Below are 17,778 nucleotides of genomic sequence, written 5' to 3'. Positions count from 1 at the left end.
ACAACAGTGCATAAGACAAGTGTTTTGTAAACTGCCCAGAGAACTTGTGTTTGGGGTGTTATAGAGATGTATTAAATGAATGAATGAATATAGAAATAAATAATTGTAGAGGAAGATGGGTGGGTAAGAGACAGCATTGTGTTTTGCAAACTATCAAAATTGGCAGCCCTTGGAGAGCTGGGAGAAAGTGATTTCCTGATAACAGAGATTCGACCTGAACGTTTCCCTGCAACCAAATAGTTTCAAGCACACTTTGATTGACTGAAAAACAAATTTCTATTTATAAAAATTCAAAGCTTTCAGTACTATTGTCTAAGGAGCCTTTTACTTACACTTTGGAGCCAGGGGGTATAGAAAGAACATGAAGATTTTGTAACTGCACCACAATTATCACAAAACTTGAGCTGTTTGTATCATATCTGTTAAGAAAAAACACACCAAAAGAACAGTATCACGCATTTGTAACATATTTGCAATTGTCAAACAATAGCCCCCCTTATTTATTTAGCCCCCTCTTATTTATTTACATTTGATGACCTACCTGAGTCCTATTTGTACTTGAGCCGTTTCGAGAATGGTGGTATCATCTTCACTATATGTAACTTCTTCACTATCATTTGGTCTAGAGAACAGAGGTTAAATGCTTAGGATAGCTAAGTGGTTAAGAGAGACCAGCATTTAAACCCTTTAACACAAAGTTACTATACCAAAGCCACAAGATTGATGTGAACAGTGCATCAGTCCAATTTGCAGAATGTTTAGTTTCATGTCTGCCAAAGCTCTCCAAGTGAGATGGCAGAAAACAGACATTTTCTTATGGGTTTAGGAAATAATGCTCAGGCTTATCCTACTAATGGCCTGTTATTTGAAGATACACCCTTGAAGAGTAATCATCATTTATAATTCCCTGTATGAGGAAAGTGAGAACAAATCAATACTGGAACTAGAAACATTCTCTTTTCCCTACTTTGTAATGGCTCTCAAATTTTATAAAACTATGTTGCTCCCCTTTCTTCTTTACTAGGTTATTTATTCTATTTGAAAGGAATGTTCTTTGCTATGGGGGCAGGAGGAGAGAAAAAGTTTTTAACCGCATATCAATAGTTTAAAAACCCCTCTGTTCTTGTAGTCAGTGCATTGAAGTGAGACATTACATTTGCATTTCCTAGTATCAACACTTCATATTCTTCACCCACACAGTCCTTATCCTAATTTGTGTGCACTACTGTTTTATTTGACTGGCTGTGTGATCCACAATATTTTGTTTAGGAGAATCCATGACATCATTATGTCAGATGCAGCACTGTGATGTCATTGAAAAAGTACCATCATCAATAGCATTAAACAACAGTGTACACTACTGAGGCTGAGGACTATGAAGGTAGAGAAAAAAGGGGAGGATCATCTTCATAGTTATCATCAATATAATGCAAATGTGTTCAGTACCAAAATCACTAAAAGTGGAAGGCACTTTTTGACAAGTACAACCCCCCCATTAAATGAGTGAGTTTTGACTAATCCCCACTTTAGCTTAAATATATACTAATTTTATTTAATATTCATTCATTATATTTCTATACTGCCCACTCAAATCATATCTAAGCCATTTACAAAAAAATTTAAACCAACAATTTTAACAATAAATTTAGAATAGTTAAAACAACCCAACACCAAATTTCTGACTGGAAAGGTATATATTCAAGGTCCTTTTAAAAAGACTGGCAGAGAGCTCAAACCCCACATATCTGTAGGGAGTATGTTCAGATGAATTTAGGCAAAAGCTAAATAAGCCACAGCCTCACACTATAAGGGGCCTCTCAATACCAAACAAGTTGTTCTAGTGAGAACTAATCAGCCTACTTTCCTTTCACTGTCTCCACAACTGGACTAAATTTGGTTCAAATAGAGGCCCACAAGTTAGAGCTCTTGCATCTCAAATGTTCATGCGTCCACCATCTTGAATCAGGGTAGATGACATAATTATAAATTACACCATTGAGGTGTCCCTGTGTGTCACTCACTGTAACTTTATTCAATTTGGTTAAAATGGGTTAGACAGTCCACAAATTAGTGCACTTGCGCCTTAAAAGTTCATGTGACCATCATCTTGGATGTGGGTGGATTACACACCACACTATTAGGGCATCCCTACAGCTGTACCAAATTTGGTTCAAATCGGTTAAGCAGTTCACAAGTTAGTCCACTTGCACCTCAAAAGTTTATGCGTAAGATTCATGATTTTCTAGGCATTCCCTCCAGAGAATCTATGGTCTGACACGGGGGGTTGCAAAGTTGATGACAGGGGGAGACACACAGATGGACACACATACACAGATTGTCGAGTGATCTCATAAGCCTACTGGAAAGTAGGCTAAAAATGACTAAATTTCAGGTTTTACATAATTGGTTAGAAAAAAGAGGCGAAAGGAAAAAAGACTAAAACAAAATTTGTTATAAGACAAGACAAAATATACTTATATGGCTACACACTTATTTAGCATATTGATTTTATAATCTGTGTAGAAATTACTATACATTATATTGAAACTGTATTAACCAGAGCCTGGTTTAAACCAACACCCGCCATCACAGTTACAGGCAGGATCCACCCCCTCACACAAACACTGCTGTAATGAACTGCGTAGCGATGGGAGGGGGTAAGTGATATGCTAGGGCAGGACTTCTGACCCATTTTACAATGCTAAGGGGCCTTTTAAGCTTGACATAGCTTAGAGTCTCAGCATGTCACAATCCCGCCCTGAGCCTGTTGCTAAGCTCAGGGGTGGCAGACTTCCCCAGAACTCTAATTTTCAAATTGCTGCAAATCTCTGAGGATGATAGAACCACATGCTTGCATATTGGATAAACAATCAATTTCCGCATTAAACCTACTGTTTGACAGATGCTTCGTATACACCACTGTCTCCAGCCACAGATTCATCAGACACTGCTGCAGATACACATCCTGCCTTCTTTTCAAGCAGGCGACTTGCAGCTCTTCTTGGTAAGTCAACACCTAAGTAAGTACAGCAAAGAGGAGGATGAGGATCTTTGTTTTAGGTTATACAAACAGAAAAGGGTATATGAAAAGGTGTTGTCACAGTCTTGTATTTATTTGAAAAGGAAGACCCAAGAGCACGAATTTCATCTCAGGAATTTACAATTACAGGTTATATTATTGCAATAGTGTTCAACATTTTCAGAGCCAGGACACACTCCAACTTCAACCAACAGTGCAGAGACTGAGAACAGAGAACTTGTTAAGTACAGTTAATACAGGACTAAGAAAAGCTATACCTGAGAAGTAACACAACTATTAACAAGAAGTTCTGGGAAGAACTAATCTGCCTACTTTCCTTTCGCTATAATCTTAATTTATAATTACCAACTTCTGCCTCAAATATTCATACATCCACCATCTTGAATTGGGGTGGATGACATCATCACAAACTATGCTGTTGAAGTGTACCTATGTGTCCCACAACTGTACTAAATTTGGTCCAAATCAGTTCCACTTGCACCTCAAAAGTTCATGCATCCACCATCCATTGGGAAGGATGATATCATCACAAACTATGCCATTGAGGTGTCTCTATGAGTCCCTACAACTGTTGCAAATTTGGTTAAAATCAGTTAAGCGGTTAAACTACTTGTGCCTCAAACATTCACATGTACACCATCTTGAATCGGGGTGGATTCAATGGCAAACTATGCCATGGAGGTGTCCCTAAAAATGTAGGAAATTTGGTTCAAATCAGTCTAGGCATTACGAAGTTGATAGGGGGACACACACACACACACACACACACACACACACACACACAGAGCTGGGTGATCCCATAGGCTTACCTTTACAATACAATACAATACAATACTTTTCTTAAGTAGGCTAAATAACTAAAGGAGGCCTAAACTTGTATTTTCCCACCTCCAACACTTTTAAAAAACACTATAAAATACAAAAACTGAAGGCAGGGTAATACCTTTATTAGGACCAGCTAAAGTATCACAAAAGTAGTGAGCAAGCTGCTGTTTTGTCAGTGCAAGCTACTGACAAAGTTGGGCATGATGAAAAAGCCTCCAAGTCTTCAGCACTCCATCTGAAGATGGTTGCAAACTGCAGACCTTGAGCTCATGCCCAACTGTGCCTTCCTCCCTGCTTTTGGAGTTTCTCTAATGGCTCAGCGGGGAAGTGACTTGCCTAGGGAGCAAGAGGTTGTTAGTTCAAATCCCCACTGGTATGTTTCCCAGACCTATATTGGGCAGGAGCGATATAGGAAAGTGCTGAAAGGCATCATCTCACGCTGCATGGGAGGAGGCAATGGAAAACCCGTCCTGTATTCTACCAAGAAAACCACATGGCTCTGTGGTCACCAGGAATCGACACCAACTCAACAGCATGATCTTTCCTTTTCCCCCCCTAATGGAACAACATAGCTACTTTCACATGTGAGTTTTGGAGTATATGGCAATATCCATCTCAAAAGGGATCTTAAGATAGAAGGAAATTATCTTCTACCATTTGAAGATGGGATTTAGCTTTTGGTGGTTATGTGTCCTTGAACATACATCTAATACAGTGGTGGCAAGAGCAAAAGAATTGAGGGGGTACACAGAAGGGACAAAGTGAATTTATGGATGTGTGAACTTTGTCCCACATATTATATCTCTAAAACAGGAATGGAGGGGTGAGGGCACCCTACTGTCTGGCGGGCATTTATCCCCCTTGCCTCCCCTCTGGAGCCACCCTTGATTTAATAGTAGATACTACATTGAATGTTTGCTTCTGTGGATTCGATATCTTTGTGAATATAAATACTACCATGTCTTCCTCTTTACTTCTGCCCTCTGCCCTCTAAGCATTGTGTGTCTTCTAATTCATGAAGTAATTTCTAGATAAGTTTTTTTTCCCATTTCAAGGTCCATGAGCCAATGACAGCTTCCACTGACCCTCAATGCTGATCTCTGACTAATTGTTTATTAGACCCATGTGAAGCATTGGCTGAAACCAAAGCTTCACACAGTTCCCCAGCACCATGCAGAGACAACTGTTACCATTACAAAGAACTGTGCTTTTTTCTTTGAAAGGAAAATAGAGTCTTGTTGAGTCCCGGGAACATCTTGGGGCAATTCAGGTATGTTTCCACTTTCCCCAATGACTGTAGCCATAAGAAAAAATTCAGGCTTTTATTGTATATACCCACTGGAAAGTGAACATCTCCTAAAATAAGGTCATATTTTTACAAAATCTGTAAGTATTGTAGATAGTGCCTGAAACATGCAAAGTACATTGATAACTGAATCAGAATTTTTGGACATCATTTCTACTTCCCAGCCAAAAGCTGTAGCTTTAAAGTATATGCATGTGGAGAAGGAGATCACTGGGGCTGACCAAGTTGGATTTAAAAAACAACAACAACCAACCCCCCCATCCCCCCCCCAAAAAACCCCACTCTCCTGCTTTGTATACCACATGTATTTATGTGGAAATTGGAGTGAATCTTATGCTTACTAGTTTTAAACTGGTCTGTTTTCTCCCCTTGTGCCTTTCAAATTCAAATCTGTATTATGGGCACGGACCAGTATACATACAGTTTAAAAAACAAACAAAAATACCTACAGTAGATATCTCAGCCTGAGAAATTTAACATTTAATTTGGGAATCTGCCTAAGAGCCCTGTAGGCGCTAAGCTCCTTACTTACATCATTTTGGAGTCTTGTGCCTTTTCTTTACTATATTATTATTATTACTAATATACTTATATACTGCTTTTCACACACCCACACAAAACTTCTCAAAGCAGTTTAAATAGCAAAAGGAACAAGGAAATTGTTTGAATCTTTAATGTAAGGGCTTTTCACTGGCACACAGCGGTTATTCAGAAGTTTGCATCCCCTCACAAAAAAGTGTGTGTTGTAGTAGCATGACAAAAAACCCAAATTGGCCCCATTAACTATAAACTTCATCAGCTGCCACTGCACCTAACAGAGACTAATCAAATTAAGTCTGTATAAAACTCCAGTGCATCAGATGGAATGCATGGGGGCGGGGGGGGGGGGAATCAAGGTCTGCAGTTTGTAACAATCCTCAGGCAAACCATTATAAACTGCAGAAAAACAGGTTGCTCACCTATAACTATTGATCTGGAAGTGATCCGTTGCAGTCCTAACAGTGGGTTCTGCACCTGTGCAGGACCATTCGGGCAGAATTGACTAGCTCCTCGAAGTGCTGAGCCCCGCCCCCTGCAGGTGGTACACTTGCTCAGTTTGGGCGGGCTAGCATTCTCTCCTCAGTTCCTGAAGGACCAACATTTGCATGCAATCATCACATGGAAACAGACTACAGAACAACAAGGTAAGTTGCCTGAAGAATTCTTTTACCATACATTTTGTCACTTCACATACTGCAGCAGGGCGAGGGTCTTATGACTGCAACTGATCACTTCTAGATCAATAGTTACAGGTGAGCAACCTGTTTATCTGGATCGTGATCCATTGCACTCATAAGAGTGGGTGACTATTGAGCTGTCATTCTGGAGGTGGGTGTCGTATTCTAAGGTAAGACCCTTTTCAGCACACCCATCCCAAAACTGGCCTGAGCTGCACAGCGAAGGTCCAAGGCATAACAGTTGACAAAGGTATACTCAGAGGACCAGGTTACTGCGGTGCAGATGTCTCTGAGCTTGATGCCAGCCATATGGGCCACAGAAGTAGCATGAGCCCTTGTAAAGTGAGCTTTGATGTGAATAGTGGTTAGGGTCATTTGTTGAGCTATGGTCCAGTTCCAAATTTGAAGGCTTAGCATGCAAAGGGAGCGGGAAACTGTCCCTCTCTGGTGGTTTAGATAAGCAATTGCTGTAGTATTGTCTAGGCTGATTTGAACCACCTTTCCCATCATCGATGGTTGGAAGGATTTGAGTACCTGGAACACAGCCAGGAGTTCTAAAACACTGATGAGCATTTGGTGCCGGCTTGGAGACCACAGGCCTTGTATACGGAGGTCCCCACAATGGGCTCCCTAACCTTGCAAAGAATTATCCGCCGTGACTCAGGCAGACAGTTGCAATACTTGGAAGGGGACTCCTGCCAGAAGATTGACCTCCTTTGTCCACCACTGGAGTGACACTAGGATCGGGTATTGAATTGTCAGAAGCATCGGAGCATTGTCTACGGTGGGGTCAGAAAACTGAGAGAAACCAGAGTTGCAGACATCGCAGGAACTGTGCTCTTTCCTCAGACAAAGTAGGCAGAGTTCATGGTCGTCCGCTGATGGAGATTTTGCATTGTAGCGGAGACAGCATTTAAAGGTCTTTTTCTTATCCATAGTAAGTAAATAAAATGACAATAATACTCAAGTGTCAAGCAAGAGTCGGTTCTGTGTGTAAGCCGTTAAACAGTCTGAGGTTGTGTTCAAGAAAAACAGTCCGTTAGATAGAACCAAGTTAAAACTTGAGAGAATGAATAGTCTGGTCCAGTCAAAGTCAGAGGATAATCTATTAATCATATTTAAATTTTCATTTTGTACAGAATACAACTGTTCCAGTCTGAGGAGCTCACTGTCCGAGGTGCCGACACAATGGTAGTCAGAAAGGAACTGAGGAGAGAACGCTAGTCTGCCTAAACTGAGCAAGTGCACCAAGTACAGGGGGTGGGGCTAAGCACTTCGAGGAGCTAGTCAATTCTGTCCGAATGGTCCTGTGCAAGAGCAGAACCCACTCTTATGATTGCAATGGATCATGATTCAGATCTTGGGGGGTTGTTCCATCGTGTTGAACTTCATCTCCCACCACATTTTGTTTTGCTTAATATATAGCCTGAAGAATTGTTCTGGAAAACTTGAACACTTGTTCACTATTTTGTGATATTTTAGTTGCTCCTAATTAAAAAATAGTACCCTGCTTTGATTTGGGTTTTTTTGTTTGAGTGACCAACAGAGCTACTTATGATGTTTTACATCATCAGGCTTTGAGTGGCCTTATAAAAATAATATCAAAGGATTTGCTCAGAACAAGAAAATCAATCCCCACATGTAACATTTATTTTTTAAAAAATCAGGACCTGAGATTGCATCTTTCCTACTGGAGTCTATTGAAAGAGAAGAATGCTATCTAGTAGATACTAATTCTGCTTGGGTTTGGCAATAGCCTCTTCTGTGGCCACTACCAACTAAACTTCAGGGCCAACCACACTTCATTTCAATCTTCAACTCATATTCATGTGCTGGAGTGTCCTGCAGAGAACAAGAACCATTCACTTTAAGCAGCATCCTGTAATGTAATAAGTTGCAAGCCTGTGGAGTCCTTTCATCTGCCAAGGAGCCAAGTGTATTGGTATGCATTACGCCCCCCTCCTGAGTCATGACTTTACATCTTGTTAAGATGTTTAAATTTTAAGGCTTCAGATTAGAGGATTGATTGCTGCATTTCTCCTTTCATTTGTAGCAGTGGGGATGCTTTTTCCTTGATGATGAAGTGCTTTTTCTTCTACCACTTTGAGAGAGGTGAAGGTGATGACATGATTTATTGATTACCCTCAGGAATAACCGCAGCAGTCTGAAATCGACTTTGACAATGACAGAGACTGTCTATGGAAGAACTTCACGGTTATTCTAACTCTGCTGCTACAAAAGATATTCTGCACAGGAAAACCTATATATACAGGGACAAAGTACCCACCCCTAAAGTAAAAGATGCTGGAATACATGGGGTGAGTACTACAAAAAAGAACATAAATATAAGCATGTGATCTGAACAAAGTCTAGCACTTTAAGTCACCGTGATTTCAATGGGTAAGACAGTTAACCACATGCTTTACTCTCACACTGGAATCAATGGGAATAAAAAGTGCTCAACTTTTTAATGGGGCTCAAACCAGTCATTTACCTGGATTTAAGGAAGAACATCAATGCATTTGAATAATAAAAGCTGCGCACTGAGGGATTACCATTCTAATCTGCTATTTAAGGGACACAATTCAAATAACTAGCAGTTGCAGATAAACTAGTTTCAAATAAGAGGCTGTACGTTCCACATACAAAATGCAAGCCACATTATTTCTTTTGAATCTTCTTGTTTCATACTCAAATAGGCAAATATTCTTAGCACCCCAGGGTATTATTAAGTTTTCCAAACATAATGGTACTACTATTTTGAAAAGCAGAAAGGCTGCAATTCTATGCACATGTACACACTAAACCAGGCTTCCCCAACCGGCGGCCTCCAGATGTTGCTGAACTACAACTCCCAGCATACCCAGCCACAAAATTGTGGCTAGGGATGCTGGGAATTGTAGTTCATCAACATCTGGAGGGCCACAGGTTAGGGAAGCCTTCACTAAACTTAATAGAACTTACTTGTGAGTAAACATGGTATGTATTGAACTGCACTCTTAATCTCCAGAATGAGCATTACCTGTGATTCCTCCTCCACTCCTTGCTAAGAAATTCATGCAATCTTAGGGAAGAAGAGGGGAGAACCCTGTTGCAGCTAGGACCCTAGCAGTATCAGCTCTCAGCTGCAATGTCTCATACTGACCACTGGGGGGCGGGGTTAGGGTCATGGATAAAAGTGCTGGAGATGAGACCTCCCCTCTTTGTTCTTCCAGTGTTAGTCTTCATTTTGTCTCTCCAGAGATGGCTGTTTGTTTTGTTCTCTCTCTTCAAGCATGAGTGAGCTACAGCTGAAATTAAGCTGCAGGCTTTTTCACATTTGTAACCTTTTCTTTAAATAAATCCTCATAGTTCTTCAATACTAAAGAACTGTCTCAAGACCTCTTGCTTTGCTGCTTTCTCACCAAACTGGTTTTACTTTGCTTTGGGGACTGAACTGCCATTCTTCCCCTACAAACCCATCCCTCTTTCAACTAGAGAGAGAGAGAGAGAGAGAGAGAGAGAGAGAGAGAGATTGATTATGTTTAGAAAAGTAAATCCTGCCAAAATTGTGTAGACCTCAAATACTTTGAACAGAAGGACAATTCAAGCTGCCAAAAACAAATGCTTAGGTACTGCACAACATACATTTTGTATATGTTTGTTAGATCCAAAATACTGCCAGTTAGGAATGCCAAAGTCTGTGAATTTGCCACAAGTAAACTCAGTTTTGCAAATAGTATAAATTTGCACAGGCTCCCCAAGATAATTGCCCCATAGACCACTGTCAGTATTGGGAAACTTGATGTAAGCATGCCTAGAAATGCAACATATTCTCCTCTCCTTCACCACAGTGCCCAAGCTTAGAATGAACTGAGACTAAACTATTTTTCATTCTTGATGTTAAAACAGAGTTGAAGGGGCCAGAATAAAATGAGCAAATGCAAAGAACTAGCAGAACACACCATTTGTCTGCTTTATTTGCTTTGCGTCTTTGCATAAAAACATTTTATTAATGGTCTGAGAATGGGGCAAGTAGGGGAGAAGACTGAGTTTTGGAGCAGTAGTGTTCAATAGGTGGGTGTCGATGCAGGAACTTGGTCCAATGGGGAGGAAGGTTCCTATTGGACAAATGGACACTTGAAGCCTCACGTAAGTAATGTTTGGGCTCCACAATATTGTCAGACACTGCCTTGATGTTTTCAAGGTTTTCTCTCTTACTATGAGTAGCAGACCCTTCACAATATAAGGATCAAAAGATTCTTAGGGTTCCGACAAATGTATTGGATTATCCCATTTTGTGGCAAGATTGACAGATTTCCAACCACTTTGCACATATGTACATATATGGCAGCATACATGGGGACTGATCTTCACTAGTTTCCAAGCATATAAACAATACGACAAATATTTAAATACTGTTTTTTAACAAAGGTTTCCAAAGCAGTTTACATAACTATATATGTAAGTAGATAAGTGAATATAAATAAATAAAATGGTCGGGGACATTTCCCACTGTACTGACCCTCCACAAAAGTGCTGCACTTTTCTATATGCTGGGAAGGCCCTTTAAGAGAGTTGGAGTCCTCTCAATGGGGAAAGTGCTGGGAAGAGCTATACTCCCCAGCACTCTGTGCACATCTTCCAAGATGGTGCAGGAGCTCAACAGAGCACTCTTTCTCTTAAGAATCCCATCCACTCACCCACAGTGCTGGGGAAAGTGCAGTACTGCATGGAGCTCAGCACAGTGGGAAATGGCTCTGTTTCCCTTACAAGAGCCCCATTGGTGCTAGACAAAGTGTAGCATTGCGCAGTGGGAACAGCTGCCTCTGTGTTGTGCCAGGGGACTGTGCAGAGTATTCCGCTTCAGCCAAAGCTGTGCACAGGCCCAATAAACAATTAGTCAAGTAGCCACACTTAGGGTTAATGGGAGTTGGGCGTCATTAACTCATTACTGGCTCCCGGGCCTTACAATGTGGAACACTGCTTTAGGGGGATTATCACCACTGCTGCAGCACTGGAAGAAAACAAGGGGAGATTCAAGCTTGCTAATAAAAGTTGCATGGTGCACAGCAGACCCTACGACCCCTTCTTCCTGCTTCCATGCAAGCCAAAGGAGAAGAAAAGCCCCACACTCTCGTTTCAAAAGTATCTGCCTCTGACCATCTGTGGTCCTTACACTTTTGGCAAGCTTGTGGTAAGCTAGAAAATGTACTATTTCATATCACGTCAGCCATGCCAAGTGTGTTCAACCTGAGTTAAGCAACACAATACTGTCATTCATATTACAAATAGATTTTTCTCTCTTTACTCAGGCAACTGAGCAGATGGTAGACAGTCAGCTCGGGGAGCCCAGCGTGGACAGTGACAGCTGGCTATCGATATTGCGTGTCATGAATTGACATTGGCTGCAACCACGATTCTTTGCTACAGAGTGGTCTGTGCCATGAAACGTGCTTCGTTACCGTATTAATCCAATACTTGACCAAGTCAATTTGTTTTAGCTATTCAAACAAGAAAGGAACAGTATAGCAACTCTTCCTTTACCACCACAATACTATGTAACCAGGGGAAAACGAGGAAGTTGAACAACTTAACCAGAAGGTGGCAGAGCAATACTGTATGTAAGTAGAGGAGCGGGGGGGGGGGGGCGGCGGGGGAGAAGAGGACAGGTTATGAGCACGGAGCTTCAACACAAGACAGAAAGAATCAAGTTTCTTAATGAAGAGCGGAGGTGAAGCATAAGAAATGTATCACTAGGAGCTGCCAGGCAGCCTAGATCTGCATTGGATGATGTGCTAATTATATCAACAATTGCTGTTGCTGTTCTCTCTCTTTTTGTATCTTCATTCTTTTGGTGCACAATTTTGAGGTCATATTTATTTGAATATAAAAGTCATATCATTTGGTCTTGAAAAACAAAATACATTTACTGATGCTGGTGAATAATAATTATATTTTAAAATTACGTTAAAAAAAAACTCAATAGAAAAACCTCAAATATATTAAATAGTAACTTCTTCTCTAAAACTTTAAAAGGCATCAAGGTAAACCTTTCAAGCACTGCCAGAAATAGCCTTGTCCTGCAGTCTCATTGGCCCAGAGAATACAGCATTACAGGTGCAGAAGAGGGCAACCAAGATGATCAGGGGCCTGGAGCACCTTTCTTATGAGGCAAGGCTACAGTATCTGGGGCTTTTGAGTTTGGAAAAGAGGTGACAACAGGGAGGCATGGCAGAGGTGTATAAAATTATAAAAGCCAAGTTGAAGACAGATCATTCTGGAGAGAATCTATCTATGTGGTCACTAAAAGTTGACACCAACTTGATGGCCGTAATCAATCAATCAATCAATCAATCATTCAATTAAAGAGAGTGGGCAGAGATAAATTATCTTTCTCATAACACTAGAACCAGGGTCATCCCATCAAACTGAAGGCCAGGAGATTTAGGGCTGGCAAAAGTAAGTACTTTTTCACACAATACATAATTAATCTATGGGATTCTCTGCCACAGGATGGCCACAAGTTTGGATGGCTTTAAAAGGGGATTAGACAAATTCATGGAGGACAGGTCTATCAATGGCTACTAGTCTGGTGGCTATAGGTCACCTCCAGCCTCAGAGGCAAGTTGTCTCTAAATATCAGTTGCAGAGGGGCAACAGCAGGAGTGAGGGCATGCCCTCACCTCTTGTCTTCGGGCTTCTCAAAGGCATCTGGTGGGCCACTGTATGAAACTGGATGCTGGGCTAGATAGGTCTTAGGCCTGATCCAGCAGGGCTATTCTCATGTTATGCAGCCAAGGCTGCATAAAGGTCTGAAATTTTCACTTTCTCTAACTAGGGAGAAACAAATTTAATAAGAGCGTAAGAAAACCATTACCAGCTAAATTACAAATCTATCCGAACATAGGGGCCATTCATATAACCTACCAGGTGGGCTTTGCAAACCTTTCCTTCCCCAGATGATTATCCTTTGTTTGGTGGGAGCGCAGCATGCACTCTCACATGATGTGTGCTGCTCAATGCAGTGTGGAGCCTGGCAGACCTCTCTGAGGCTGGGACTGGTTATCCTGGCATCTGGGTATTCCACAGTGCACTGCACACGGTGCACTGGGGGATTCCCCCAGGGGATGGACGCTCTAGGCATCCATCTCTGTGCCAGTGTGAGCTACAAGCAGCCTGTGCTGATACACAATCTCGGCAGTCAGGGTAAGGGCTTCGGTGCTGGGTTTGGCGCCGTGGTACCACCAGGATCTACGTGGATCCCAGGGGTTCTCACAGGCAGCCAAGCCCAGGCTTGGCTGCTCAAGAGAATAGCCTCATACTGTATTTCAGAATAGGAAGGATTCCACAGATCATGACTGTCAGAATCAAACATAATCTGAGACATGATCTCCTGATCTGTGCTCTGGTGCCCCTTGTGATGAGCACTTGAGGCTGCTGAAGGGAGGAAGAAGAGGCAGTACTGTCACCATCCCAGGTCCCAACATGGTTATGTTCTGTCTATGGAAGCCCACTGTCTCCCCTCCCCACTGCACCTGGGCTGGACACACATGCGTCAATTCAGGCCTGGGTCTTTGCCTGTGCGAAGCGATCAGAAGCTGGCCCTGTCTGTGCAGTTCTGTAGTCTCTGTCTAGTGTCTCAGCCTGTCCATCTGTTCTCCTTTCCTGTCTGCTTTGGGACAAATCTTCCAAGTCCCTGATGCAACTATTTGCAGCTGCACTATGTCCCTGTTCCAGACTCCTATTGACCTGTAATCAACTCTGCCTCCAACTTGGCTCTGCTGAGCTCTTTTTTATACAATACTAAGTTTTGCCTCAGTCCCCCTGTAGGATCCATCCCCTATGTTCCATTCCAACCTCAGTCCCAATCAGTGGTCCCTCTAATTTTTTTCACCTCTGTGCGGAATGAGTTTTGTTCTGGGTGTCAGTATCAAGGCACTGTCTGTGCACATGCATTCAGAGTGGGGCATTCCTAATTCAACCTGAGTGTCGAAAATTAACTGAGCAGACACCAGAAAACCTGTGAGCGTGCACATGCCTTAGAGGGAACAGTTGTCCTGATCTTGCCAGGTCTCATATTTTCAGCCACTATTCACTCAGGTGACTACAGCCCAGTGCTGATTGTGACACATACAAATACGACACATCAATCTGTTAAAATACTGCATATCATTCTTGGCACATATTATTCACTTTCAGGATTTAAATAAAATAAACTCTATGCAAGTTATATCTTGTATCATACAAGAGGCAAATTTGGAGTTTGAACAATACATAATTAATATGCAAATGTTGAAGAGGTGGCATTTTTTTACCTGTATTTCTTGAAGGTGACATGGTCTGCCTAATGCTTTCACTGAGTTCTTTATCATCCGCAAGTGACTGAGAAGATGCACTAGCTTCAGAGTCCAACAGCATTTGGTTCTCACAAAGGCTAAGGCCTGCAAAGTCACTGGGTAAATCACAGTCCTCAAAGTCTGTGGTGAGATGGTGCAAAGGAGAGTCTTGAGGAGGCACTGAGAATGTACCTTCCAAAACCAAGGGAGATTCAGGAGGGGACAAGGAGGAAAGAGAGGATCTTGAAGACAGTGATGTCACAGATTTGGGAGGTTCAGTTAATTTGGGGGCGTGGCTTGTAGCCAAAGAGCTAGAGGAATCACTATATCCCATTCTTCCATGGGAATTGACCACCTCATTTTCATGAATAGTGGTGATGGGGCCCGAAGGAATGTAACCACATTTCTCTTGCAATATGAAGTCCAGTTTATATTGATAGTCCAAGTCTGTGGTTTGATCCCCTTGGTTATAATACAGATCTGTAGAGCTAAGGGAATTTAGTGATCCTCGGCTGGATGTGTTCAGAGACCCTCGACTGGATGCCAGGGACCCCAGACTGCTTCCTGAAGACACAGATAATGTACTAGCAGAGAGACTGCAAAGAAGAAGAAAATAATTTTGTAATTCAGTTCAAACCGTTATATACACTGAGTGTCCAAACATCTTGAAGGAAAAGCTGTTGCTGCCACTGCCAGCTTCTGGGAAGCAAGGAGGAGCCTGCTCACTTGTGGAGAAAGGCCATTGCTGTGCAAGCTCCCCCTGTCTACCAGTTAACAATCACATGCCTAAAGAGTCTGCCAACCTGGAGCAAGCCCTGGGAGCAGTATCATATTCTTTCCCCTCTTGTATTTTCTCTTCCATTGTTAGGGGATTTAGAACATGGACATGTAAAAGTTTCTTGAACTAAAGGAAAATATTGCTATCCTTTCTGCTTTACTATCATGCTAAAATATTTTCTCAATAAACAGTTGTATGTTGGGCCTCAATGCAGAGTTACTCTTGTGCAAAAAGCTACTGCTCAAACATCAAGAAAAGACACTGTGAGGAACTATCCTGCAGATGAATATTCATACTGCATTTTGCACATATAATCAGGTACACTGGAGAACAGGTATCTGCACCATCCTGCTGTTGTGAAAAGCTTTGAATGCACAATTCCTTGGTCAAGCTAAAGCATATTTGCTAGTTGTTTACCCTTTCCCATGTCTCCTCCCATGCAGCTTGGAATGTCTTGGAGGAGGAGCAGCTGTTCTAGGTGTGCACTGCCTACGGTGTGCACAGAATCAGTGGATTGCTGCCGGGAGCCAAACACCTAATATGAGCTACACTACGTTTTTGTGGGGCAGCATGTTCACAATTAACAAATTGTGGGCATGCCCTTCCAAATTCACAAAGCCTATGCAAATACTACTATGACAAACTAGACCTATTCACAGCTCTGTAACACAAACCTTTCCCCCTGCCCTGCCATCAAAACCACAGTGTAAATTGAGCAATCTCACCTTTTAAGCTGCAAATGCAAGTAAGTAGTTAGTTTAGTGGTTTCTTCAAGTTTTTTAAGTAATTTCTTCCTTCTCTCTTCCAATTTTAACCTAGAAGAGGAACAACAACAACAACAACAACAGGTATATGTAAAGATTGTTTGGGCTTTATGAACAGTGATTGCAGTTCAGCCTTAACAGCCCTCTCATCTTTGCTATCTTGCATTTTAATTGTGTTAGATAGCTTTAAAAAACCTTTATAAACTTCAGCCCAAGAACCACATTTTATCTATGCTAGTCCAGGAAGCACTCAATGAAATTTGTACTGACCGCCTGAGCAAATATATCATATATATTAATCAGCAATGTCTAAACTTTTCTATAGCAAGACAATTTGCATGGTCTACTGTTGCATACTGGTATATGAACAACCAAAAACTAATGAGGAATTATAGCAAGATGGCACATAGCTCTTCTATGTTCTGCATATATTAAAAAATCCTCAGGTTTTATTGTGTTGTTTAAGTCTCTGGCCCTCATGATTGCTGAGATGACCCGAAAAATGGGATCAGCTTCTGGTAAAGGCTAAGGCTGAAAACTTGCTCAGTTAGACTGCTTAGGTCTTATCAACTTCAATGAGATTTAAGCAGCCTGTGAGCACAGCATTGCAGCCTAAAGAGCCAGAAGTAGACTGAATGTAGCTTCCAGCTGTCAGCAAATATTTATTTATTTAATTTATTTATTTAACATATTTTTATACCGCCCAAAACTTACGTCTCTGGGTGGTTTACAACAAGATAAAAACAACATTAAAACATTAGTTAAAAACAAAACCAAGAAATTTAAAATACAATTTAAAAAAATATTTTAAAATATTCTAAAACAACATTAAAACAATCAAAACAGTATCAGTTAAAAGCCTGGGTGAACAGATGCGTCTTTTAAAACTTTTTAAAAATTGTCAGCGATGGGGAGGATCTTATTTCACTAGGGAGCTCATTCCAAAGCCTCAGGGCAGCGATGGAGAAGGCCCATCCCTGAGTAGCCACCAGACGAGCCGGTGGCAAATGCAGACGGACCTCTCCTGATGATATCAATGGGCTTTATAGGTTATAACTAACACCTTATATTTTGCCCAGAAACATATCAGCAGTCAGTGTAACTCCTTCAATACAGGAGTAATATGGTCTCTCCTGGATGACCCAGAGACCAGCCTGGCTACTGCATTCTGAACCAAATGTAGTTTCCAGACTACATACAAGGGCAGCCCCACATAGAGTGCATTACAGTAATCCAGTCTGGAGGCTACTTGCAGATGTACCACTGTTTTGAGGTCATCTATCTGAAGAAACGGACACAGCTGGCATATCAGCCGAAGTTGATAGAAGGCACCTCTGGCCACTGCCTCAACCTGGGACACCAGGGAGAGACTTGGATCCAGAAGCACCCCCAGACTGCGTACCTGTTCCTTCTGGGGAAGTGTGACCCCATCCAGAACCAACTGATCAAAATTGTCTCCCGAGTTCCTACCCTGCACAATGAGTACTTCTGTCTTATCTGGATTCAGTCTCAGTTTGTTATCCCTCAAAC

At 41.6% G+C, this 17,778-nt stretch overlaps 1 protein-coding gene across 5 annotated transcripts in view; it reads right to left on the bottom strand.

Moving 5' to 3' along the window:
- WWC2 (WW and C2 domain containing 2) overlaps window positions 1-17,778 on the bottom strand; it is a 196,323-nt gene that overhangs the window by 37,991 nt on the left and 140,554 nt on the right. For all 5 annotated transcript variants that reach the window (XM_053256668.1, XM_053256664.1, XM_053256667.1 and 2 more), the window contains 5 exons: window positions 16,210-16,299; window positions 14,686-15,302; window positions 2,893-3,016; window positions 542-622; window positions 333-419 (listed from right to left, as the gene is read on the bottom strand). In XM_053256668.1, the coding sequence (XP_053112643.1) occupies window positions 333-419; window positions 542-622; window positions 2,893-3,016; window positions 14,686-15,302; window positions 16,210-16,299 (999 nt within the window). The remainder of the gene's footprint in view (window positions 1-332; window positions 420-541; window positions 623-2,892; window positions 3,017-14,685; window positions 15,303-16,209; window positions 16,300-17,778) is intronic.

This window comes from Hemicordylus capensis, chromosome 5 (genome assembly GCF_027244095.1).
Source record: "Hemicordylus capensis ecotype Gifberg chromosome 5, rHemCap1.1.pri, whole genome shotgun sequence".
Taxonomy (NCBI): domain Eukaryota; kingdom Metazoa; phylum Chordata; class Lepidosauria; order Squamata; family Cordylidae; genus Hemicordylus; species Hemicordylus capensis.
The sequence above is the reverse complement of the archived record's forward strand: the minus strand, read 5'-3'. Positions and strand labels throughout refer to the sequence as shown.